Source organism: Patiria miniata, unplaced genomic scaffold (assembly GCF_015706575.1).
Source record: "Patiria miniata isolate m_02_andy unplaced genomic scaffold, ASM1570657v1 HiC_scaffold_16, whole genome shotgun sequence".
In the NCBI taxonomy this organism is placed as follows: Eukaryota; Metazoa; Echinodermata; class Asteroidea; order Valvatida; family Asterinidae; genus Patiria; species Patiria miniata.
In genome coordinates this window covers 5,986,202-6,013,749 of record NW_024037054.1, presented here as the reverse complement: position 1 = coordinate 6,013,749, position 27,548 = coordinate 5,986,202, and the positions used below count along the sequence as shown (strand labels likewise).

The 27,548-nt window shown below is 40.9% G+C and overlaps 1 protein-coding gene across 1 annotated transcript; it reads left to right on the top strand.

The window, feature by feature from the left end:
- Nucleotides 1-3,797: 3,797 nt before the first annotated feature.
- LOC119722574 (transcription factor SUM-1-like) lies at nucleotides 3,798-27,282 on the top strand. The gene is made up of 4 exons (XM_038192758.1): nucleotides 3,798-4,314; nucleotides 4,614-4,942; nucleotides 11,781-11,865; nucleotides 26,589-27,282. The coding sequence occupies exons 1-4, from the start codon at nucleotides 3,954-3,956 to the stop codon at nucleotides 26,738-26,740; spliced, it is 927 nt and encodes a 308-aa protein (XP_038048686.1). The 5' UTR covers nucleotides 3,798-3,953; the 3' UTR covers nucleotides 26,741-27,282.
- The last annotated feature ends 266 nt before the right edge of the window (nucleotides 27,283-27,548 follow it).

The window sequence follows — 27,548 nt, the reverse complement described above, 5'->3', positions numbered from 1 at the left end:
TGTAGTAGGCCAATGCGTAACAATTACACCCATAGTAGGCCAATCTAGTTTAGTAAGAGATTGAAACTGGAGGCATTGATAGTTTTCAAGACGGCAGTTAATGCATGCCCCTTAAACGCTGCTGACGAACGTCTGGTTTTTCGTTGTTAAAACCTGTGATCATTTTTGTTTGCCCCGTTCCATAACGTCTCCGGCACACAGTTGCATGGTGTCATCATTCGGCGCAGCACAGTCAAACCAGTTTCATCATTGGGACTTCTGTTGCACGGAGCTTATAAAAAGCTGACAAGCAGCCACGCGCTGGCCCGTATAGCATTTCAGCATCTCCCCCTACAACTTCAAGATCTCCCAGTCAACTATCCGGTAGCAGCAGCTAGCAGCCTAGGCAATCGGTGATGTATTGGGTGCCGTTTCTACCCGCCACTTTGACGCGCTTTTGCGAACAGTGCAAGCGAACCCATAGTCGCAACATTCGCACGATTAATCTTCCTTGACGTCTTGCGGTCGACGGGAGGGGAAAAAACCAGAATGAAAAGAACAAGAAGAAAGTTGCGAGACGGGTAATGAACGGCAGGAGAGAAGCATCTTGACACATTTGGACGCCATAAATCTAAATAATTTCATATCATACACAATAAGTGCGGGTTCGAGCATCGTGTCGAGCGGGCACGCCCGTATTTTTTTTTTATTTTTTTTTTGGCGAGAGGGATTTTTTATTGAGGGTCTTGTCCAAATTGACGTCCCGACACCTGATCTTGAAATATTTTCGTCAGGTGGATTTTGAGCCCACTTCAGTGGGGACATGGGACAAAGACCATACTAATGTATTTGAGCATTGGCGAGTATGATCATAGGCCTATGTTTTTTTTTTCTTCTCGTGTCTGCGTGATTCACGTAGACGCGCAGCTATTGCTGGCATTTTGTAAGCAGACGCAAAGTCTGCCCAGTTGGTCCCAACTTTGCCATAAACTTTGCCATTAAGGTACACGTATTCCCAAAACATTGTTTGAAAAGAAATGAGGGACTTCTAGGTATCGGCTTAATACATCGCAGGAAACCACAGTGAGTAGGTTGTAAGACCATGGAGCTAAGACTAACAGTTATAGTTGATATAATGGAAAACTTTTTTGGCTGTTCCATAAGGGCCAGCCTAATGTTGTTTTTTTCCTATCTCACTGACTGACCGACTGACTGCTACTTGTGACGTACAGGGGTTGTAGGCTGTTGAAGAGTACTGGGCAGTGCTATCGTATAGGATTAACCCGTATTAAAAACAGTGGATGGGTTAGAATTTTGTTGGCTCTGACTTTAATAGATTGGTATTGGTCCAGCTTACTAGGCTCGCCTGTAGTCTTGTTGAAATGTGGGAGCTAGCAGCCTGGCGCGCATTATTATTACGCAGACACCATTTCTCACAATCTCACAATTTCATACGAAACCAAAATCAACACAAATGTAAATGCGCCCAAAACAGAAGGATACCCCGTTTAATAATTTTGGTTCTCCAATTCAAAATGGTCAAAACATTTACCTTTTGAAAGTAAAAACTACACGCACATGATTGTGCTGGCCCGTGGCTTGTACCAAATTTGATTGACTATAGGCCCAATTCACATAGGGATGTATTTGTGAATTGTCTTTGTTTTGCTGAAAGAACACACACTTTTTTGTGATCCGTGGGCAGAACTTTAAAACGGTGGTTGTGTTTAAAATTCCGTAACTTCAAAAGTACATGAGTGATTTGAATGATTCTTGTACTAAGAGAAAGCTTATTGATTGGGCTTTCATATCCTAGATTTTGAAAGTGCTACATGCAGAACTTTATTAAGAAAATGGTCCTGTCATTTGGATTTCCTTTTTTTTATACTCACCCTGAACATTGGTATACGTTTCAGTCAGAATAATGTAAAAAATATATGTGCCCATAAAATGAGGAATCCGTTTTTGATTATTGAAAGTTCGTTCACGGGAAAGAAATAAAAGCCTTTAATAAGAACGGCAGATTCTGCTAGAAAAAAAATCCTCTCGTTCGGAATGAGAGCCGCACAGAGACAAAAACATCACCAGCACGAAAACAACAACAGCTCGATCGGCGGGGAGACCCAGATTCCGGGCCCCGCCGGCGGAAGTTTGTCTAGGCTCTACGGATTTTCAGGCTAAGTCTCCGGGCTCAACTACCTTCGCTCACCGGGGGAAGCGGACGGGTATATATAAGAATTCCCCTCACACTTTTGGAGAACAAAAGGTCGATAGCGGGTGAGTAGTTTGTCCCGCTCATGGGACTCGTTTTTCTCACACCGATGACGAGAGGTGTGTTGTGGAGTCATTTTATAGGGTTGGTTGTTCCTAAAATCGAAAATATTAAGTTAGCTGCTTTGTTTTCTCTCACAAACTTGATTTGATGTATAGGCCTGTTTGCATATAAATATTTTTTTCTGTAAACCAACAAGCAAAAACACAAATGAATGATATAGATTGCCCAAAGACAATATAAACTTTTTTAAAAGTGTCGGAAAATTCCAAGGAATGTGACTATTAAACCAACCCTACCGTCCGTACCCAACAGACCGTCCATCATATTGCCTTTGCAAGTTATTTATAACATTTTTTTTAATTAGCCTGAATTCGGTGTTGTGTGCCGATATATCCAGCTTATGAATTAGTTAGTTAGCAGCGGTGTCATCTCCGCTGATTTACCATATCAGATTTTGTTTCTTATAGGATTTTGTTTCCAAGGGCTTTTTTGGTTATGAGTAGTTAAGAAATTCTGATTAGGTCGCAGTTGTTAACATCCACTTAATTTTCAAGTACATGTACAGCGGTGTTTTTTTTTCTTTGTATCTTCTGAAGTACAAGTCCGATTGGGTTGAATCGTTAGTTAGTACATAGACAGGAACGTGTTTTTAGATGTGAAATTAAGTGACGTTATAATGACGTAATCACGTGTCATGTGACCTCACATTAAAGGGACACATTGCGGAGGCCTATATATATCTAGAGAACTAAAGGTCCGGTTCAGTTGTACTTGGTGTTATAGTGTTATGTATTATACGTGATATTTAGTGACGTCAGATGAATCATGTTGTCATCGCATGTCACAGAGCCATTTCAAAACAGACGAAACAGCTTGTGTTCGTACCTCGTACACGAACACATTTCTAGTTTTGGTTTGTTCTTGTTTGTAAAATTAACATCTCTGTATAATTTATAGAAGGCCAACACTAACAGCGTATCTACCCCCGTTATTCCATGAGCAGTTTAAGAGAAATGTCTTCGTTTTGATGAGAATCTTAAGATGCACCTATTTATCCTCGAGGTTGGTGACATGATGCCGATATTTGACGGTCGCGAGAGGGGCCCGTGAAAATTAACTAACCAACCGAACTGGTTCTTCTGCTTGCCTGGAACTTAAGTTCTTGTCCTCAGTGGTAAACAACATGATGCACTCTGCACTTACACAACGGTCCTATTTTTGTTTTTCCACCACAAAAACCCGGACACCAACGAAGCGAGATCGTCCGCGCGGAATGAACTTGATCCGCCATCTCTCATCGTGCTCAGAAGTTGACAGAAAAAAGCCCGCGGATATGTTGGGACCGCACCGCGCATGCCCGATCGGTTGCCATCCCCAGGGTTTCCATGCCTGGTGCCCGGCACCACCTGCACTGTCCTTGCGTCATCATACGGTCGGTCACCGGCGCCTTTTTTTTTAGTAGACCCGTGGGATTTGAGTGGTGGTATTTCAACATGGGTAACCATGTAGTGAAAAATACGTCAGTTCCCACTCGGAGCCGGCTTAGCGCTAACACCGCCACGAATTACATCCAGAGGGTTTTTGTGCGTGCAACTTCTCGCAGCCTCATTCAAGGTGAATATCCGGCAGTTATTCTGATATTTTTAGAGGGCTGTTTTTCGGTTGATATTTTTGGTTTTGTTTCGAACACCGGGTCTTCATGTTGGCGACGATGGGCAGCACGCCGGGGTACGTGGCGGACCAGCACGGACCGATGTGCCTCCAGTCCTTCGGTTACGGGCCCGGCGGGGCCGCCGAGTCCTCCCCGCCCGACTACCACTGCTTCACCGACCAGGCCTCCCCGGGTGTGTACCGGCCAAACTCGCGCGAGAACATGGACCCCCATGACCGAGACATGGGTATGGAGGACTTGAGGGACGTGGCAGGCGGCGGTGGAGGAGGGGGTGGAGGGGGTTTCATGAACGGGAAATACAACCACAGCATCAACAACGGCGAGAACGGGACTGGACACTACCCACACGTCTTGGTGCCGGGCCACGATCACGAGAATCATCATTCAGGTATGTTGCTGTTGATCTTGTATTCAGTTCACACTCGGGCGCCATTTTCGCTTGATCATAGCTTTCAATTAAGCTTATGCAACCTCAAAACAAAGTCCAAAATTTGTCTATTGTACAGTGATTGGTTTCAACAGACTTCCGTCCGTAGGCCTATTTCTACACCTTTACAATGTGACTTTAGGAACCTTAGACTTAAGGTAGCTAATAAAATATTTCTGCTTCAAAACAGACAGTCGGCTTTATTGTATTGCTGATGACTTCAACGATATTTAATAAAGGAGTATTACTTTGTCCAACAGGGGAACGACAATGTTTGATTTGGGCGTGTAAGGCGTGTAAGAGGAAAACCAACATCTTCGACAAGAGGCGGGCGGCGACGGACCGGGAGAGGCGGCGCCTGACCAAAGTCAACGCGGCCTTCGAGGTGCTGAAGCGCCGGACCTGCACCAACCCGGAGCAGCGAATGCCCAAAGTGACCATCCTCCGGAATGCCATCCAGTACATCGAGCGATTGCAGATGATGCTGCACGAGGCCGAGTCCACGCCGCTGGTGCACCACCCGGGACGCGGCGTGCTGCGTGGCAGTGATGGAGCGCTGCTTTCCTCCATGGACTCGCGGCTTGGCACGGTAAGTCCAAAAAAGCACGCGGAGACAGAGGATGCTCAACCGTGCGGTCCACCGGCGCGCCGGTCGGCCGGGGCTAGCTCTGGAATGCGGAGCTCTCCAACTGTAATTCAGTTAATGGTGGGTTATACATCAAAATTAGCGGCAAGGTTAATGGTCTGGGGTTTAGGCAATGGTAGAGATTTATCTATCCCCATATCATCGTAATGTCGGATCAGTCCGTAGGTAACGTGGAGTACATGCATGTGGAAAGCCAGCGGGGTTTTCTAGTCCTATTTTTAATTCTCAGAAAATTTTCAAGAACCTTTTGGGGTCAAATCCGACTGAATACACCGCTACATGCCAACATGTCTTGAAAAAGCTCCCAAAACATTGTTGCACAAAATAAGTGAAGAAGAGCTTAAAATAAAAAAAAATCGAGGAAAACAAGTCCTTATTGCATTTTTTAAGGCAAAATGAGCAAGAATACATGCTCAAAATCTGTGCAGAAAAGATTATTGAAGAGGAAATACTTTTCATTCGAAACAAAAATATCACTCAGCAGCCTGTGGCTGTCAATGTGGCAACTCATTCCCTTCAAGTGAAAATAGGTCATGAATCATATTGGTTTTTCATACTTTTTTGCATTATTATCTGTATTGATAATTCATAAGACATTGTTTTGATTAGGCCTACATGTCAAAATAATTCCCTCAGTTCAATGCCATTTTATAAATGCTCTCTTTAAAACCAGGACTTGAAAAACCCACAACTTGTAATGTCATAACCAGACACTGGGCCTAAGTCCTCTCAAAACAAAAGGTGACTCTTTTGACGGAACAGATTGTAAACGCATCACGGTCCGTTTATAGTGGTAGACCGTATTGTCTCCCCTTCAGAAGTGCCCGTGTGTTCCCACTTTCGGCACGGTGACCGGATGGAATGTGTCTCACGTGGCGAGTGAAATCACGCTCAGCCCCGGGGACTGTCGGGTCGAATCACGGTAGGGGAACGTGGAAGGGTGCGAGAATTTTACTGTGAATACGAGAAGATGGCGAAGGGCTAGGTGCATCTATAGCTACAACATTTCAGAATTTTATCCAAGTACACGTTTTTGGCGTGCATTCTATCCATCTGTTTGTTAGTTTCTCGATTGCTTGTCTGTCTAAATATTGGGATGTTTCCTGTATAAAGCCCGATTTATACTGCACAATACTATTCGTGACGTCACGGCAAGTATTCGCGCGCTGTACGAATTCGCAAAAAGTTGTCCGGCGAATTTTGCCGAGACTGTTTCATGACGTCAATTTCTGCAGAATTAGCCAGATCATTAAAATGGCAGGTTTCCTGGATTTACCGAATTAATTTGTCCTGAATATTACGTCGATTTATACGCTTTTTGAGGGTACTTAATTCGTTCCAAATTATGTCATCATAAAACAAACAAATTGACGTTATCCATCTTTTGAATACATCCGCTCTTTACATTGCATATTTTGGGACCGGATTGTCGTTTTATTATTGTCTGATTGGTTTGATTTTCAGAATTGAGGGTTCCATTTCCTCACAACACCAATTAGTTGGTCCTAAACTCCTAACAGTGCGTCTTTCTATTGTAAATCAGACGTCCTTTCTTGAATCCATTTAATAGATCACTTTGCCTGATTAAAACCTGATCAGTACATTTTACCGTCATAAAATAACAAAATTATAATAATCACGATGAAAATCCACATAAAACAAAGAGAAAGAGGCGTGTATACGTGACAATATTACGCATAACGAAGGAAATCCCCAGTCGTTGCTTATTCGACGGTGGGTGACGAGTTGGCGGGTATTTTTTTCTCTCCATGGATCGTAAATCTCGGCTCGGCCTCATTTCCCCGTTTTATTGCCGAAATTTGATTGAGAAAATAATGAATTCGGAGCTTTATCGCTTCTTGCGGGCATGCAGCGGGAGACGTTGATATTTTGTGCGGTAAAAATATCTGTGTTAAACGAGTTCTGTTCTGGCTTCGTTTTCAAGTTCTGTGAAATTCACAATCACAGGGTTTTATGAAATGTGGCTTCCACATTTTGGTAATTACATAGATTGAAGAAAAGAGCGTCCAGAAAATGAGCTACACGATGCAAACCGAATGTTATCACCGGTGATGTTGTTGAACACAACCGAACAGAATCTCAGATACAAACAGTGTTCTATACAGCCACGTTCTTTTTGAAATCTTGTCATGGTAACCTGATGAAATTTCTAAAGCAGAATTTGATTTTCAACTGAGAGAAACCATTTTGTGGATGGGTTTGACTACAGGATCATTAATGGATGTGTTTAGACGTGGTTGATTGGGGTTGGCGTGAGTATGCGTGGCGATACCGCCGCAATGTCTAAATTTAGTATTGGCGAAGGACATAGCGGAATATATTTTTTTAAACTGCAAGTCGGTAGGCGAAAAGGTCTCCATCTTACAGTAGATAGTATAGACAGTTGATTTTAGATATAAGGAGAAGTAATGAATTGATGAAGTGATACCTGTATGAAGAAATCCCAACGGGCTTTGAAGTCTGACATTTGAAACTTAATACCAATCGAAATGACGTGAGCACTCAGGCCACTGTAAGTTTGAAATCCAGTTGTGATGAAATGATGACTTTAAATCGATCGCGGTCGATTGTATTTAGTAATGTTGTTGGTGACTGCTCTATGTTCCGACACCCAATATGTTCCGACACCCATATATGTTTCGAAAACCCACATATAAGATTGTGTTAGCCCATTTAGGTTAGGGTTAGGGCTAGGAACATTAGCAGTCGGAACACAGGGGTGTCGGAACATAGGGGTGTCGGAACATAGGCGTGTAACCATATAGTTTTCAATGAAAATACCTCTAACCCTTTCTCAGTCTTACACACCGTCATGATCATTTTTGAAGCATTTGATGAAATACATTTTCAATTTGGCCCTCAATCGGAACAAGCTGATGAGTTTGTAATCGCCTTTTTCCGGTCTCCCTCTTTTCGCCAGTATTCCCGTTCATGATTTTCGAGGTTCAGGGTCCAAATCCCGCCGATGCCTCCAGCGGTAGACGTGACTCAAGGCACTGATTTACACTATCCATAGTTTCTATGAGGGCAACCCTGCCATAAAGGCCAGATGTCAATTTTCCCGCTCCGTAATAAGGTTTCTTGCTAATTGATGTTGACCACACCGCGAAACATCATTTGTCAAGTTTTTTGTTCACGCCGCACGATCGTCTCGCCAAATATCAGTCCAATCATTTTGATCAAAACTCGACACGCTGAAAGGGGATTCCGTTTCATAAGATTCACGGCTTCGCCCCATTTCCCCAATCTTAAGACGCGATGAGGAACACTTTCTTTTCTCGGTAGGGGAGCCCGTAGTCCTGCGTGGGAATTAATTAATTGATTAAATCTCCGAGGCGACGATGGTATACGATGAAATTTTCTTGATTTTGGTTTTACTGCCACGGGAGCCGTCAACTCCTTTTTATGACTGCTTGCAGTAATTGCGCCGTGGCCGTGTTGAAATTCCACAGACTCCGATGTTTTTTGTGTGCATAGATTGGCCCAATCCGCCAAGGGACGATGTAATACGCTCTGCTCTCGTAAAACCGAAGACTGACCAACTTCCATCTGTGAATTCGTCTTTTTAATCGTCTATATATTCTTCGTTTGAAGCTGCTCTTTGAAATCTGGCATCGGAACTCATCAAAGTAGTTGATGTCATTACGTATAAACTGCCACTGTGTATTTCACTCAGGTTGAAAATGATTTCCGGATAAAATACTTTCCTTTACCAAAACAAAATTCATCAAAAATGTGTTAAATCGTGTTGTTTAAGTCGGTGCTATACGTCACTATAAAACTCTCGTTCTTGCAAGCATCCATTCTAGTGAAGTTTTATGATCACAGTAATTGAAACTTGTACAGAATAGACTTTTTAGGCATCTATTCGAGCTATACAAAATTGTACTCCCAAGGTAAACTGCGGCCGCAATTCTTTCGTCACTTAAGTCCAATTATAGCCGTCCCCGCCCGCCAACGACTGCCGCTAATTTCGCGTCATGCCCCTTCAATTTAATCCCCAAATATTTTCCTGTTGAGTTTCCCCTTCGTTGCGACCACAATCCATAAACTGTTTGTCCTTGATGGGTTGTCTTTGTTTTACTCAAGGACTCTTGTAAATAAGAAACAGGAGGTGTTTTGGTTCTATTCAGCAAGAAAGAAAACCAAAAATCGGTGTGTTTTTCTTGTAATGAAAGTTACTCGGCAGGGTATACAGGGTGAGTCAAAAAGAAAGTGACCCGGATTAAAAAAATTCTTTAAAAGCAATCAAATCTGATACACCAATGAAGCATGTCTTAAAAGAGAATGTTTGTCCACTCATTTGAAAAAAGAATTACTGAAATTGATCCACGCTATCAGAAGTTATGCATGTTTTACTAAAACGAACCCATTTTTATACCTGGCCATGGAATGCCAATGGATGAGCTGAGTGAGCATTACAGATTATGCCTACACACAGGCATAAAAAAAACCAAATGAGATTTATATAATTGAAATCAAAGCTGAAACATTATTTTTATTGTCAGATTTTGTGTTTTGATTATGAGGCGAAAGTCACCTTTTTTTCCCTGAAATATGATGGTAATATTTGTATGTTTTCCTTTGCAAGTTCTCGTTCATTCATGGAGGTGGGTAACCCTCCATGTTTCATTGTACTCAATGGGTATTCATCAGTTTGTAGAACGGTAAATGATCAGTGGTGGACAGCCGAGTTTTGTGATTTTTTTTATTGAAATAGACATAACTTGGGAATAGAGTATGCAAATGAAGTGAAATTTTCACAGTAAACAGTCAATAAGATGTACTCTATCCCCATGTTTTTTTTAAGAAATGGAGCAAGCCAAATATTTAAAAAATATTTTTCAAATTCGGTCACTTTCTTTTTGACTCCCCCTGTACACTGAGTTATGCAATCTCTCCTGCCTCTTGCAAACGTTTCTCATCTCTTGATAACACTTCGTCTTTTCTCATCTATCAATTACGAACTCATCGTAATGACTCGAGTCCAGGACTGGGACTCGAGTCCGTCTCGAGTCGCAATTTCGGTGACTCGGACTCGACCCGAGTGACTCGAAACTCGGACTCTGACTTGACTCAAGTGATGGCGACTATACAACACTGTATAATGTACAGTGTTTCATAAAGCAATGTGGACTGCAATTTATCTCTTAGAATATACTTTAATCTCGGCCAAATATCGTTGTAAAGCAAAGAATTCCTGTTGGATATGGTCAGACACTTTGCAATTGAGCGTGACACATACACGTTGACACACAGCCATTCGCCAAATTTGTTGGTAAGGCCCGTAAGGGTGGTAGATTTTGTAATCGCTATACATGTACTTGTATTGTCCAAATTTCGACATTCGCACCCCTATCTTGTCCTTGTTCTGTGGTACACCACACGCCGTCAGGGGTAGTTGTTATATAGGCCTACCCACCAACCTCAAGGGATCGATATAACTTTTAATTTTTCTGATCTACGAAAATCAGTGTACATAGGAAAGCAAACGAAACATCAGAGCTATTATGTATTGCAGTCGGAATTTCGTGCATCGTGAGAAGTTGTTGCGACAACAGGCGTTTCTTGCTTTGTTTAAAGCAAGGATGCGGAGACAACTTGATTTCCAATTGAAACCATCATAATAATATGCACCTAAATGATTTGGTTGTCAACAAACACCTTACCAGAAACTATTGATTTGGTGTCTTATCTTTTTTCCATTTATTGAAACAGTTATGCTGCAGCTTTATTAATGACGATCTACCAAAGCGGTAGCCTCAGACGCACAGAGACACTGCAAAAACAGCGGTGCTAGATTTAATACGTTGGTGTAATAGGTACACTGGCGTAAAAAAAAATAACACTAGTGGCCCTATAATAATGATACTTGTGTTAGATTTACACCGCAAGTTTTTTTCCCGTGTGTAGAAACTGTTATAGCCACACCACTCCTTTATACAAATCAGAGCTTCCGAAATTTTCAGTTTTAACCGTTGCCAGTATAAAAATGCCAGCGGGTGCCATATAATAACTGTAGCGAAAATTACTCGACTTCAAATACCCACAAAATTTTACCAAATGCCCAAGGGACGTACTATCAGGTTTGGTTTGGTAAGCGTTTTAGCAGGCATGCGGTAGGGGTTTACGGCCGGGTGCCGATGAGGGGTGGTAACTGGAGTGTGGTCCGAGGGTACGTTGACCGGTCACCTTGGGCCGAAAAATTGGTGTCATAATGTGGACTTGTGTATACTGGACCTTATGCCTATACATTTCGCACGCTTGTTCTCAATTTTGTATGCCGAGACATGCCCAGTATCTTCATTACACCAGCAATATTTTGAGTAAAATGTCGAAATTGGATGGTTTCTTAAACAAAATCGAACAAATTATAACAGAATGTTTGGTCCAGACATCAAATATCTGAAATTATTTGAAAAATACTGACACCAACTTCGTCTAAATTGTAAAACTTTGGCACGTCTAAAAAGGTCAGTTTGTCACATGTCCAAAGAAATTGATAAATAACATATTGTTTAGTTATTAATGTTAACAATAACTCATTGTTTCAAACTCATAATTCAAATGGTATATTTGGTCGACGTTACCAAACCTATACAACTGGAATATAACAGTTCAGCCTATTTCGAATGCGCATGAGTGACTATATAAACCAATCACAGTGGCGCTAGAAGTAGAGTGAGCTCTTTTTCTTTTGTAAAAGCTTTTCTGATTGGATCATAGTTAAGTTCGGTCTTTGTTTTCTTAACTTTCTCAGCATGATTTCAATGGCTCGTCCTGCTCGTTCCGCCTGATGAAAGTCAATTCGGATGACGGCGACGGAAGTGAAGACACCTCGAAAGGTAAAAACCGATACAAGAGTCTTATCACAATGTCATTTTCTTGGCAGGTTTTACGCAAAACTTCAAAAATAATCTACGGAGAAAATCGGGTTTCGTTAGAGCGGACCATTGTCGAGTTTTATGGTACTATTTTACACAAGGATTTAATGCACATCTGTTTGTGTGTACAAATCTTTGAATGTTGTGGACATTGGAAAACACCGTTTTGTAATTAGGTTTTTTGTGCTCTAATTTCGCCAATTTAGGGCGACCTCAGCTGGGTTTGAAGATGAGAATATCTCATCTGTGGAAAAGAAAGGAAAAAATTGGTAATTAATTGCACACCTGTCTTAGGTGTCTTTCCACACGTGTTTTGTTTCACATGTATTATCTTTACAAGATTGCCCAATTATTCAATTAAAGGTAGAATACAACATTTGCTTTTGCTGTCAATTTCGGATATGGATGGCTTTTGGGTTATTCTTTTATAGCAAATGTTGTTACACTGATGACTGTGGCGGTTGTCTAGCCCCCCCCCCCCAAAAAAAAATCCATAAAAATAAAAAATTGCATTAGCAAAAAGAAGGAATGTGACGTACATGCGAACGGTCTCCCCTAAAAAAATAGTCGTGACATGGGTGCATTTGTAGTTAATATAGTGTGCCTGATTGTAGGATTTTATTGGCGCTCCCCATTGAAAATATGGCACGAGCACACCCCCCCCCCCCAACTTATTGATTTTCGAAGGCCTAAGTGTGTGGAGAAAATAACCGGTCTACATTTCAGCACTCCTCCCTGAACATTTTTTTCTGGATCCGCCCTGCTAGCCCCACCCCCCAAAAAAAATATTGGCTCTAGAACCGCGCATGACTGATGACTTGTTTAAAGTTTTGTGATCATAGATGCTGGAAAAACCAAGAAAACAAATGCTGTTCTTGTATAGCCTGGTTCTCTGACCCTATACTTCAGACGAAACGGACTAATTTATAGACTTCGGGGAATTATCAGGTTTGGGAACTAGACTAGCTGGCTTGCGCCCGCTCACGGATGAGTAACCGATTGCAAACAGAATGAGGTACTCAATTTTGAAAAAGTCTTTGAAAAAGTCAGTTGGAAATTGATACAGAAATTCCACTTTTCTTGAAAATGACAGCACACCAGGTGCCATGATTTCACAGGATGCTTGAAACTGTTATTCACTTATACAGTCAAGTAAGGTATATCATAATAATTTGGTAATTTTTTTTGTTGATGTTGGCAAATGTTGTTCATTACATTTAGATCACTTGTAAAGCGTGTGTGGAGTAGGGTGTGTTCGTATAGCTTTAGTGTTTGAATGGGTTGACTTTTATGCGGTGTCCCTCCCTATACAGGGTGAGTAAAAAAAAACCGAAACCCAAATGTCGGGACCATTATTTTGGTGAAGTTCTGCATGTAGCACTTTTAAAATCTAGGATATGAAAGCCCAATTCATAAGCTTTTTTTAGTACAAGAATCATTCAAAACACCCATGTACTTTTCAGGTTACGGAGTTTTAAACACAACCACCGTTTTAAGGTTCTGTCCACGGATCACAAAAAGTTCAGTGTTCTTTCAGCAAAACGGAAACAAATCACATAAGGATGTGTGCGAATTGTTTTCGTTTTGCTGAACGAACGAACACCTTTTTTGTGATCCGTGGACAGAACTTTAAAACGGTGGTTGTGTTTAATACTCCGTAACTTGAAAAGTACATGAGTAATTTGAATGATTCTTGTACTAATAGAAAGCTTATGAATTGGGCTTTTATATCCTCGATTTTGAAAGTGCTACATGCAGAACTTCACTAAAACAACGGTCCCGACATTTGGGTTTCTTTTCTTTTACTCGCCCTATATAGTTGCACGCGGTAAACGGTTCCGCTAGCTTAATTTTATCTCCATCCCAGAACCAGTTTGTTGACAGATGTGCCAATTAACTTCCTCTCATTTGAGTCAGGCCTATATATTGCAGTAACTGATGTGAATTCGAAAAGGAACACAATCCAAGAGGAAATTGCTAAAGTGGGCAATGGTTTCTATGTTACCCCAAATCTGCGGGTGTTCATTCGTATAGATTTTTTTAAATCCAGGGACAATTTTCTTCTAATTTTTTCCAAACAAAATCTATTTTATTTGATGGATATATGTCAGAAATAATATGTTCTTATACGGTAACGGGCCACGTACGTCGCACAGCCCCTGCCGTCGCGAGCCAGTACCGCGTACCACCTTTTCTCTCTCCGTGGCTGATAAGGAGCCGGTCCGGTGTAGCCCTATGAGTGGTTTGTCGGCTCCCGCGTCGCAACTGATGCTGAGCCGTCCGGCCGACCCTGCCGGCCTCGGCTGGGCAAGGCGTCGGCCGGTCCAGCCTGAGAGAGCAGATCATACTGACGGAGAGGTGTTGCAGGAAGGGTCCTGAAGCCCGGTTTCAATCTAGCACTGTCGGTGTCACGTTGATCCCTATAGTCCGAAAACTTGAGTTGGTAAAACTATGCCGGACATCGACAACAAGAAAATAGAAGCGTATTAACCACGCAACCAACTTTTTGTTAAAAATGGCATTTGTGTATAGTATTTTGAAAAGAACAATTTGGTATAATCGTCTAGTCTTGAGCTTCACGTTTTTAACCGTTTTGATTCACAGTTTTATGAAACGAAATGTTGAGGAAAACTCTCGTTTAAAATATATACCCCAAACTCAGGACCGTATACCATTTAGCATTAAAAATAAATTTTGGTCTTGTTGATACAAAATGGCAGGAGAACATCCTATTAACAGACATACCATGCTTGTGCTAATTCACCGGCTGATATTATTAGCAAAAGCCGTTTTATTTTCATTTGGGCGGCTGTGCCGTATAGCCATTATTTTAATCAGGATCTAGTTTGGGTTTTCTTCTTCTTCTCTATGACATATACTTATGCGCCTTTCAATTGTTCCCCCATCTACCCCCCCCCCCCCCCCCCACGGGCTGACCCACCGAAGACGTTGGGATTATCACTTTTGAATTGACAAAATAGCCACCCCTGTGGCTTAATGTAAGCGACAATCTCAGACACATGGATGGGGCGCACTTAATGTTTGCCTTTGCATCTAGTAGTAGTATGCCAAGGGTACGGGTGAAAATCTTTGTAAGTGTCCAAAATCCCCACCCTGGGGATTTAAATACGTAACCAAACCGACATAAGACCTGGCGCAGCGCAGCGGGGGGGGGGGGGGGGCAATTGATGGGTGCATTATGTACTGACATTTTCATGTTATGTATAAGTTGGAGATGTTGGAAAGTGTTTTGCACATTGCATACTTTACTAAGAATTGCAAAATTAAATTTTGGAAGAATTACTGAATCGGGATTTGAATGTTTGACCTAAGAATAACATCTCTATACCAAGTTACCTTAGAAAAACAAAATGACGAAAGACGAAGCGATACCTTTAATAGATAAAAAAAAAAAACATTGATAAAAAGTATGATATTTAGTGACTTCGAGTTGTGACTGAGGGGGGCGCGTTCTTCAACTATCGTGTGCAGTGCAAGATATTCCCTTGTTGCACCCAAAAGTACACAATACCTCACGAAATGTCATAATCCGTGACTGAAGACACCGGACAGCCGCGCATGAGACGCAGTTGACACATGATGTGACAGCTGACGCGTGAACTCAACCTCCCTGTACTCCATGGGAACTACATTACGTCCAAACCTCATCGCACAATGCACAATGCACATGCTCGAAACAATAATATATTTTCTTGTATATGTGACAACTTGGAACCCAAGTTATGATTTATGCTTTGTTTGTGGTATGACTGTTTTCACGCAGTATTAATGTCACCTTTGCTTTCCGTGACCTCAGGCGGCGCTGGCCAGATGCAACGCCGAGAAATTCAAATGTCATATTATTGATTTAGAAGGTATGGGGTAAAAGGGGTTATCCATTAAACTTTAGCTTTCACCAAGGGTGTGGGTTTTAGATCAGGACCGATTGACAGTCTTCGATCTTCATGATCTGTTTGGCAGTCAGTAGGATTTCTGCACTGCCTAATATTGAATCTGCCATAAATACTTTTGTTTAACTAATGGTTCAGTGTGTCTGGTCTGTGTACATCATAGATTTACATTGCTTTTATGATGTGCCATAATTATAAAAGCACATTTAGGAACTTTTGAAGATTGTAATCGAAGCGATTTCCTTTTCGAGATCAAAAAGAAAAGTTTAAAGAATGATGGGACATTTGTTAACGTTAAGGAATGACTCTACTTACTCCAGAGAGTCAGTCTTTGCTCAAATGTGGAAGGAGGAGCATCATCACGCGTGTCTTTCAATGTTCAAAACAAAATCATCCGTTGCGGGCTTATGTTCATACAACCAATGCGTATAAGCTGTCATCAAATTCTTATCAATTTTCATCTTTTTCGGTGGTTAGAATTTTAGTGTTTTCATGTAGCCTTTATTCGAATCCTTTATCAAAAACGGAGAAACCACATTCGCAAAAACACATAGGCGTGAATTTCTATACGCCCGAGGACAATGCTTTGTATTTCCCTTTAATATAACACTCTCCCACATATTAAGCACATAACCGTACGATCGAGGATAGGACCGTCTTCAACAAAAGACCCAACGCTCGAGGACTGAAAGGATCGTTTTGTTCTCCCTTTGTGTGTCTGTCCTCTATCGTAAAGCCATGATGTTCACAGTAGCAACCCGCCAACTTCACACTCAATCCAGATGAATTCGTAAACTTGATGATATCTGGTTTGCATTGCAGTCCCCCCCCCCCCCACGCTATAAACAAAGTAAAAAAATCCCAAGATAAACGGGAACAAGAGTCGTCGATGAGAGAAATCCAACACTTTTGCAGCTCTTCCCGACACATTTTGTTGATTTACGCCAGATATGCACAGAAATTTGGCGGGGAAATATTTATAGACGTTGTCCAATATTAGGTGTTGCGTTTCTGGCGCCGTAATTCCCATAGGCGCATGCGGCGATAGGCGAATGTTGCTAGATTTATTACGCTTCGTTGGCTTAATGGTGAGAAGCGCTAGATTGGTTCGACATCGAGGAGCAGCCGAAAGTTCGATAACATCCTAACATGAATGGTTTATACGCGAAGGAATAGGATTGCTACATAATGAAACTACAAGCTGAAGCTTCTTTTAAAATACATTAATTACTGTTCGTGATTGTACTGTTGTTAATGTTGCTTCTGTTGGTGTTGTGGCTGCGATACAATGTCTGACCTCTGTTGTTGCTGCGGGCTGGCGGCTATTGTTGGTGTTGATGCTGCTAGAAACATGCACTGCATGATGTTATTGCTGCTGCTACTGTTGTTATAGGGTCCGCTCGATAGTCCGAAGGTTCAGTAGTCCGAAGGTTTATTGCTCCAAAGGTTCGATAGTCCGAACAGGCGAACACACAGATTTCCCATACTCGGGGGTTCATTAGTCCGAAAATGTAATAAGGTTCGTTAATCCGAACATTTGATGCGATAGTCCGAAGGTTTGTTTGTCCGAAGGTCCGATAATCCGAAGGTTCATTTGTCCGAAGGTTCGGTAGTCCGAATTTAGAATAAGGTTAGTCCGAAACTCCGAAGCTTCAGTAGTCCGATATGAAAACAAGGTTCAACAGTCCGAAGGTTCATTAATCCGAAAGCACACTATAGGTTCAATAGTCCGAATTGACAATAATGTTCAATGCTGTCAATTCGGACTGATGAACCTTATTGTCGATTCAGAATATCGAACGTTATCGTCCATTCCGACTATCGAACCTTCGGATTATTTACCTTACTCTATTTTCGGACTAATGAACACTTCGTACTATCGAACCTTCGGACTAATGAACCTTCGGACTAACGAACCTTCGGACTAACGAACCTACGGACTAATGGACTATCGAACCTTCGGACTAATGAACCTTCGGACCGTACGAACCTTCGGACCGTACGAACCTTCGGACCGTACGAATCTTCGAACTCACGAACCTTCGGACTAACGAACCTTCGGACTAATGAACCTGTGGACTATATCGAGCCTTCGGACTAATGAACCTTCGAACTATCGAACCTTCGGACTATCGAGCGGTCACCGTTGTTAATGCTGTTGTTTTATTTCTCTGCTGCGGTTGTTGCTGCTGCTGTTGGTGCCGATGTTGTTGTTGTTGCCTATGCCATTGTTAATGCTGCTGTTATAGGCTGGTGCTACCTCGACCTGCTAGTGTTGTATTGTTACTGCTGCTGTTGGTATTGCTGTTGCTGCTGCTACTGTTGTTGCAGCTGCTATATTTCTCCTGTTGTTGCATTCTGTATAGCTTTACTGCCTATACTGCCTATACTGCCGTTGTTACCACTACTCGTACTGCGGTTGTTGCAGTTGTTGCTGCAGTCCTGCCATTGCTGCTGCTGCATCTGCTACTGTTGTTACCGTTACTGCTGGTGTTATTGCTATTATAGCCGTTTCTATTACTTCTACAGTGCTGCTTTTACACTAGTTATACTGCTGCTGCTTTACTTTTGATGCTAGATGTCACTGCTGTTGCTACAATTCCTATCATGTTTGCTATTGTCATTTTCCAATATTGTCACATGGTTTAAATGTTTGTTCCTTTTCTATGTGCCAGACAGTCTTCACGATTTGCATTGTCCACAAATTAACTGAGAGTAACACGGCACTTTTTATCAGTGCTTATTGTCCTGTTTTCACTTAAAAAAAATGATCTGATCAATAACAAATTAAGATAATTAACGTACTAATAAACACCATGAGCTATAGGTACATTGAATCTGATTGTGTCAATTTAATACCGCAATCTTTTTGATGTACATTTCGAGCATCTTCAGTGTTTGTCCAAACTTTAAAACAGGTCTTTGATAAATAATTAAATTACTCATTTGCATTTCGAACAGTTAAGCAATAAAACCAGGTCGATAACAAGAACTGACCAGAGCCTCAACACGCAAGGGAGATAATCGGCAGAGATATCACATTTCCAGCCGTACATTCTTTGGCCAGTCTGCAAAAGCACTTTATGCGTCGTTGGGCTAACACCCCAGATAAAAGACCTCGTAAATGATCGAATTAAGAGTCGGGTTTGTTAAAACATGAACTGTCGAGTTCCCCCGGTCCCCCCTCTCGCGCGCAAAATGCTTGGAATTATTCGAAGGCCAGTCTGGTTTTAATGCGGTTACCGACACTGACTTCTAAAGCACCCATACCCTGGATCTATTTCATTCAATGATCTCCATGTCACTAGCCCCTTGACTCGTCTTCAAAGTGACATCCTCGTCCGCCATTATAGGGTGCACTGAACCAATTCAAGCCCCATTGAAAACAGTGTAAAATCAACAAAGTTCAGGGTCAAATAACATGCAAGGCGACATCACTGGGGTTTCTCAAACAAAAATTAAATTATTGTTTTGTACTTCATCTTTTCATTTCTTTTCAATTTTAGGTAGATTACCCGATTACATTTTTAAATATTCACACCAAAACATAATCACCTCCCGAAAAGTGATAGTTCCCAAGCCTGCATGTAGCCGTTTTACAAGTGGCATCCTTCCACTTTCTCAGGCAAATAGGACCCATTTTTCAACCGTAATTTTATCATGCCTGCCCTCAGATGGAAGCCCAAAAACCAGGGAGTTGATCCTTGGCTACATTTACACAATTCCACCGTTTTTAAAGCCAAACGGTCTCCGTTTTCAAAAGAAACTGTGGGGTCACTTTTTAAGCTAATCAGCTCGCGTAGAAATTCTCACTTGAATTAGTTCACTGCACCCTTTACCGTTCCCAATGGGGGTATTATGTCCTAATTAAAACCACAGCTAAACCTAATTAAAGTATTTATACTTTGAAAACAGTAGAACTGAAAATGTGACATAAATATTTGTGTATATCAAATTCTATTGAAATGAAAATTGTTTTGTACACTTTAATTATTTTTATTTTATTAAAAATGTATACAAAGTAAGTTTTGACCAACAACCAACCGGATCTTTTCAGAACCACACTGCTTCTCAATAGAGATTTACCACATGGTGTTACTGCAAACCTTCACTAAAAATGTATACGATGGCTGTCGTATATTATACAACAATGGTTCCATAAATTTAAAATTAGGCAAAGTTTTCTTGATTTCAAATGTCTGTCATTAAAATTGGACAATTTGGCCTTGGTTTGAAATTATTCTTTAGTCTCACTTTATCCTCTCTTATAGGAAGGGGTCAGTAAATACCAATTTTCTTTTGGCCCCCTTCCCGAGCCCTAAACATAGACAGTCCTGATATCGGACCAGGCAAAATTAGGATATTACATGGCTGAAGGGGTTGGTGAACTGTTTACATAATTCTGGGTTTCTCCGGTAGAGCGAACGTATTTGGAAGCCAGCTTTGTTGTAGCAATAAGGGATCAGAGTAAATTAGTAAGTGCGAACAGGCTAGATTGGCACGGGGCTGAAAGGTCGCAGGCACCCCGTACCTCGTCCTGAGACGCACGGTGGTTTCGTCTATCCTTCCTTGGCACAAGGAGGATGAATATGAGTTAATTTTGCTTATAGAAAGATGAATTATAATGCTTATGCAGATTTGACTAGAAAAAGGAATACCGTGTAGTCATTTGGGTTCAGCCTTGGGTGAAATTTCAGTCAGAATACCTTATTTCTAGTCAGGATTGTCGACTATAGAAATTCTGCGGCTACTGATAGATTTGGGCGAAAGTTACATCGATCTGCGTTTGCTTTCTGTAGCTACTACATTGTGCTAGAGATTTCTATATAGTCACCTGTTCAAATGAATAAATCAGTTGGTATTTTTGGCAATGATTTTGAGAGTTTATGGTTGACAAAATTAGGTCCATTTTATCAAAGTCGTGTGAGCTTTAAAATCTATATCGTTTATCTGATAACACTATTTTTTTCGTGATAATAAGCGACCTATTTTACATACATGTACTTAATAACTCAATTGTGATACATTTAAATAGTCGTAATAGAATTCTGAAGGGAATGTGTGGCTTTTAATTGCTTAAAGGAATACATTTCTTAGACATTATGAAAACTCCGCACATTAGCCATAACTTGACTTTAAAAATAATGCAGATACATATCTTTGTTTTCTTCCCACAAATCCCATTGGATGCTTAAAGGTTTTCAAAATAATTTCAAACCTTTTAAAGGTTTCATGCGATGATGTTTTCCTAGGAAAACATTTTGTGGAACTCTCTACTCCTCTGAAATGTATAAGTAATGTATTCTTCAAACATTTAAAAGTGTCCATACTTTTCCGGACAACTGAGAGCGCTGTTGCATTGACGTAATTTCAGGAAGACATTACACAGTTTAGGGGTTTTCTGTTCAAATTGTGAACCCAAAATTTGCTCTCTGAAAACATTTGTGAGAAAGGGTTGCTCATTGGCGTACTGCCATGTGCTGACACAACAACGAAGCGCCAAAGAAAAGACAATTTACAACGGCAAAATATCCAAAATTCTAGCAACTTTTTGTGCTGAAATAGCTTTACATTGAGGTTTCTGCCCGGATGACATCACAGTTTTGCTCATGAATATGCCAATTCGTATTAGCATTAAAAAAACACCAAAACACCCCTGAAAATGGCAAAACACATATTGAATATCAGATTAAAAGGTACACAAAGGTGCATTTTCAAGGATTGCATTAAACAATTACATTGTATTGCATGATGAGCCCTTTAAGTTTTTGAGCGTGATGTTGCCACAGCGCCCTCTCTTGATGAAGTTATTAATCCTGTTTACATTGAATGGTCGTATTTGCTTTGCATGACCCCCTGCTCCAGTCTCTGTCACCCTACATCTCGAGTATCAGTATATACGTCTGGCTTTGACGCAATGTCGTCTTCCAATTGGCTTTGATCGGTTGAAGCTCACACTGTCTGCATGTGAGAGGCTCATCATCTACCTGGGATGGCCCCCTCGGGACTCGGCACGGCATCCCCCTCCAGTCACATCATCATAATATCGAGACCGTGTGTATCGCCCGTCATTTATAGGCTCTTCCTATTCCACAACGGGTAAAAGTTAGCCAACGTAGGCTTCTTCAGTTTGTGGAACCTATTGGCTTGAAGGCAAAGACATAATTCCATAAAGCTTGGTGCTGGATGTATGAAACGGTAAAATTAAGGTAAAACCAAAGATACCTGCACCATGGCAGATTTAACATTTAGAAGTCGTTTGCGTGATGCGAGACTGTGTTTTATCTATAGACACCCTGCCAGCATACACTGGCAACGCTTGCAATCACTTAGGCCGTTCATTCTTTTTCCGAAGAGAACAGAGTTAGTGAGTAGTGGATGCCCATAGGTTTGTTTTTCTTTAAAACCTGACGTCAATTAATAATTTTGACCTGTCGCTCCTCAGCAGAAACCCCCAAGCCTAGCAGGTCGATCACCATCACCAACCCAAAGATAAGTCTTCTCATCACATTTAGAAAATGAGTAATCGCTAATAAACGCTTGTTCACAAGACGTACCAAAACAGACCAAAAGTCCCGAACGAAACTTCCCAGCCATATGACAAAATCTGAACCCCCCTCCCCCCAAAACAATTACACATCAAAAAATGTCGGGAAGTCCAATTCTTTTCGTTGTTGCTGCCAAACATGGTTCTTATACTAAAATGTCTTGCCTTATCACCGATACAAATCTCAAAACATGAAAGCTCAAGACACCAGAGTTCCCAAGACAAATCATTAAAGAATAATCTATTATGCTTTCTTCTCAAATGATGAAGATGTTTTTCGATCTGTGGTATTTCCTCATGGAACGGGAACGGCCAAGTTAAACTGGTCGAGATTTTTTTATGGCTTCCGTCTCGCACGCTATTGAGGCTGTTGTTGAGAGACGATGCATTTTATACGATCGATAGTAAACATTTCCCCAAAGTGCGTTGTCCCGAGCCGTGACCGTGGCAGGGTGAAATTAGAAGGTTTTTTGGGTGTTTTTTTGTTGTTTCGCGTACGTCCTTGCGTAAATTAACAAAAATTCAGAAACGGTTTTCCCTATAATTGGTCAGAGGGCAATATTGTACTCTTTGACATTATGTATGTTGGTGCATCAAATATAGCCTTGAAATAATTTACTTTTACATAATTTTATTGGTTTTAACCACATGCATTTTCAGAAAATGCCGTACCTATGGTATCAAAAAAGTCATGGCTCTAAACCGGATCTGGTTTTGTTACGAGGCGATATAACATTATTTTGTTCGAAATGTCCATTCCATTTGTTTCCTGAAAGATCATACAATTTAAATCAAGGAAGATCGTAAAACCAAGTGTATAGGCTACACCCTTTAAAGCGACAGCTCTAAAATAAAAAAAATAAAAAAATAAAAAAATAACACACACACACACACCCTGTACTTTCCTTCTATATCTTCGGAACTTTTATCTCAGTGTCAACCGCTTATATGCAAAATAAAGGTCTTTATGCATTTTCCCCCTCTATCCCCACTTTTGTAGGTTGATGACCTATTTAACACCATCCAAACATAGAACGTGCCCCGCATGTCGTGGGAGATCGAGCGGCGGGGATTTCTTGACTGACCGCCCAGTTAGGAGTGGGCTTACTGGGCCCGGTAGTTTCCGCCCGTTTCACCGCGGGCTAGGATTAGGCCGGCACGGTCCCAGCGGAAATGACTTTTCCGATGTTTTTGCACCTCCGTCTTTTTTTCTTAAACTTTTTTCCCAACTTTTTTCCCCTTTCTAACAACACCTCTGGTGATACATGCGGTCTACCATGCTGTAATTATCTACCTAGCGAGTGATGTGAAGAACGATGTTTCGGAAAGAACAAGACGTAATGGTCCTCGCCGCTTACTCATAAGTTTTTTCCCTGAGAATGTTAAATGAATCAACTTTGCAATAGATTGGATGCCATAACAAAATTGTGTAACATTTTCTAAAATATTATTCATTGTAATAATTATACACCCAGAATGGTAATATTAGAAACCAGTATTGAATGTTTTACTGTTAATGTTGGCCCATATTAAATTAATTACGAAATCACTGGGGGTGAATATTCAAGAAGTTATTTTCAAATCAACGATTTCAGCTGTCCCCGAACAGTTTTTTTGTAAAAATGTTTTAAAAGATATGTTATTGATGTGTGCGTCGTATTTTTCAATTACATCAGTTTGACGAGTTTTTGCTATAGACAGTTATGTTTTTAACCTAATTTCTTTTTATATTACCGTTTATTTTCTTTCTCAGTCCTTTTCAAGTCAATAGCAACAAATTCTTTCTTTAACTTTGGTATCACATGAAGGTATTAACGCTTATCAACTTTTTTTTAAAAATAACCAACGAACTGGCATTTAAAGGATGTGTTACCGCACCCCGAGGGGTACTTTCTACGGGCCACGTGACTTTTTTGACCCGTTCCGATGTTGAGAGACGCCGCATTTATTTTCTCGGCAGCAACATTTCTTGGGAATCTGTGTCATGCGGTTGATGTGGATAGCACAACAGAACCGAATTCCCTCGTGTCGTTTTGTGTTAGCGCCCTCTCTCCCATTCTAAAAAAAAAGTTGGAAGATATTGTAAACACCATGACTTTTTATCTGTACCCCTGTCTTTAGAAAATGGGGGAGTTACTTATTTGTGTTTTGGTTGTTCAATCGAAAATTTACATTAGCTCCTTTCAATAAGTCTGGTTGGATAGAAAATGAAGAGTTTATTTCGAAAACGCGACATACTCCATTTTGTTCCCTTTTAGAATCCTGCTTTCTCGTAGTTTCCTAAAAGCAATTTCGACAGCTGTTATGTTCTAAGATACGACTTAAGTACACAATAAAGTGACAAATGATGTTTAGAAACGGTTGTTATACTGTTTTTATTCTTTAAATTTTCATAACCGTGCAAAAGGTTCACTTTTTTTTCAAATGGATAGGCCCTATTAAAATAAATCGCGTTTTGAAAATAAACTTTTCAAAATATGTTTATGTATGCCAGGCGTGCTTACGTGTGTAGAAACATATTTTCTAAATGGCTATACTTTTCCACTTTTGGAAACATTATTCGTTTAGGGGTGTTCTTCTTTTGGGTGAGAATATCTATAAAAAAAAATGCAATGGTCAACCTACCAAAAATTGAAAAGAAAATGAAAGATGACATGTTGATCATTATAACGTTGATCTTCGAACATTTCGATGAAGTTGTGTTTCCTGAAAGCATTCTATTTTTGATATAAAGCCTTTTAACACTCCCATTTTGAAGGAACAGTCGGCTTACCCTAGTTGTTGGAAAATCTCAGTCATTTTCTTCTGTGTGTTTGATTGAATGTATATCGCAAGACATAATGAAACTGATTTAAAAAAAAACCCGAACTAACCACGCACTAGTACGCTACCAGCAGACTCTGAATCGATCCGCCGACGAATCTAACCGAGTTTGACCCCCGCCTGCCCGTGCAAACACGCCCGGGTCGTCTCGCGGCCAGAGCCCCGCAGAAAGGCGCTGGCACGAATCGCCCACGGCACTATCCTGTTTGTTTGCTATTCGCTACGAGCCGATGGATTTGCCAGATTGTCGCAAACGGGCCGGAGCTGGCAGAAAAGTTAAAGTACTTTTAATCTGGCAAAGTAATTGCGTAAAAAAAGTGTAAATTGTTTCTCGCGTGTGTGGGTTCCCGGCGCCCGTGTTTACAGATGGAAGATGATTTTGACAGGTCGGGCCCATTGCAATGTTCTTTTTGCTGTGTTTGCAAAGCTGGGCCGGAGATGTCATTGTTCTTCAGATCTATAGTTGTGTTATCTTGAACAGTTAATTAAAGGCGACGACGACATTCAATGAAAAAAGGCCGTATAGTCAGACGGTGACACTGACGATGATGACAAGATGAATAACAATGCCACTAACTGACGTTAATTAATAATGATTACGATGACACTATACTGAAGAATTTTACGAGAATGCATACAGGTGACCAGGAAAACGACAACATGACGATGACAAGTCGGAAACGCATAACAATTGTGACAAAGGACTGAACACTACACTCTAAAACGGATAGGTTGAAGATTGGTCGAAATAACCAATATTTAGTTCAAACAACCAAATACCGGTTTGGTTGGACGCATTATTAACCAATATTGGTTATACATTCAACCAATCTGTTTAGTTCAAGCTTGTTAGACATTATCTTGTTCAAAAGGCATTATGATCATTTACTTTTGATGCATCATTGTTCGTTTCCAATGATAACACCACTCAAACTCCAAAGAAAAATGTTCCAAACCTAACCTGTTTCGAACTAACCCGTGGATGTTACACTTTTCGAGAAAACAATGAAAAAATTACATGCACAACCTTTTGTTCACGAAACACGGTTTCGTCGATAGCACTTAAGTTTATATTTCCCAAAATCAGTTTTATCGTTGGAAATCACCTACCATTTCTTGATTTCTTCCAAATGACAGCTAGTCGGATGGTTTAATTTCACGAGGTGTTTAGTATATACGATCTTTAATCGAAGTACGCTTTTTGATAATAATTCGGTTATGGGATAAATACAAATGATCATATGCCTTTAAAACTAGTTGAAATACAGCTTGTTGACTAGATTCCATGTTCTTAAAATCCCTCGCCACGTGACCAGCCCCCCCCCCCCCCACTTATCACATTCTCAAATTCTCTAGTTTTCCCCGTGAATTGACAGCTTCTTTCATGTCCTCTCTTATTTTAGATTCAGACGGCCGAGTCTCAAGCTTGGACCATCTGTCGCTCATTGTGGAGAGCATCACCCCTACCAACTACGGGCCCAAGTACTCGCTGTCTACCGCCCCCAACGAGAGAGACCGGGAATCCACGTCAGACGCCGAGCTGGAATCGCCATGACTGACAATAACTATTCAGCACTTTTCAAGATCTTCTACGTCGCCGGAAATTGAGACAATAATTGAGACTACGTATTTGCTAATTTGTGCTGGGGAGTGTATTGCTTTGATCAATTTTGACTCCATTCTTCATCGCACCAGAGTCAGGATTTCATACATGTAGCCTTTCCCACAGACTGATAGGCATTCGCAAAATCTCGTGAATGGAAACGAAAATGATGGAAAATTTGATGACCAGTGCTGATTGGCCTTATGCAGTGACGTCAAAGATTTGCTTAACCAATTAGAACGCGGTTTTGACCGTACTCGTCAAGACAAGGCGCTGTCACACAGTACTGTGTACCACCAGCGTCGTAAGGGTGCAGACCAGTAAATAAACCCAAAATTGTCTACGCGAGCGGAATCACGATTTATATGCCTTCAATTGCTTTTGCTATTAGGCCTACAGTGTTTTGTGGGCCCTGAACTTGAAGTTTTGTAAAAAAGAAAGCTGGGTGGAAGCCGTGTACAGGACTGCGAGCTCATTCTTGTGAAATTCGAATGAAATTGGGCCCTACAATTGCTCTATTTTACAATGGAGCGCAGGCATCATGTTTCAAAATGGCGATGAGCCACAGGACTACTTTTAGAGGTCATCATCTTTGGATGGAATTTTCTCCCAAAAGTCATCGGATTACCACCGAAAATTGAACAGAAAATAAAAGATGATGAAATAAGCTTTAATTTCATGGGTATTTCAAACACCTTGGAGAGTTTTGTGAGTGTTTTAAATATGTTTTGTTAGTGCGCGCTATATTATAACATGAGGT

Excerpts from the sequence above, each read along its gene's own strand:
- LOC119722574 (XM_038192758.1), top strand. The coding sequence starts at position 3,954 with ATGTTGGCGACGATGGGCAGCACGCCGGGGTACGTGGCGGACCAGCAC. Across the intron at positions 4,315-4,613 it reads TCACGAGAATCATCATTCAG|GGGAACGACAATGTTTGATT; the intron begins GTATGTTGCTGT and ends TTTGTCCAACAG. Across the intron at positions 11,866-26,588 it reads AAGTGAAGACACCTCGAAAG|ATTCAGACGGCCGAGTCTCA; the intron begins GTAAAAACCGAT and ends CTCTTATTTTAG.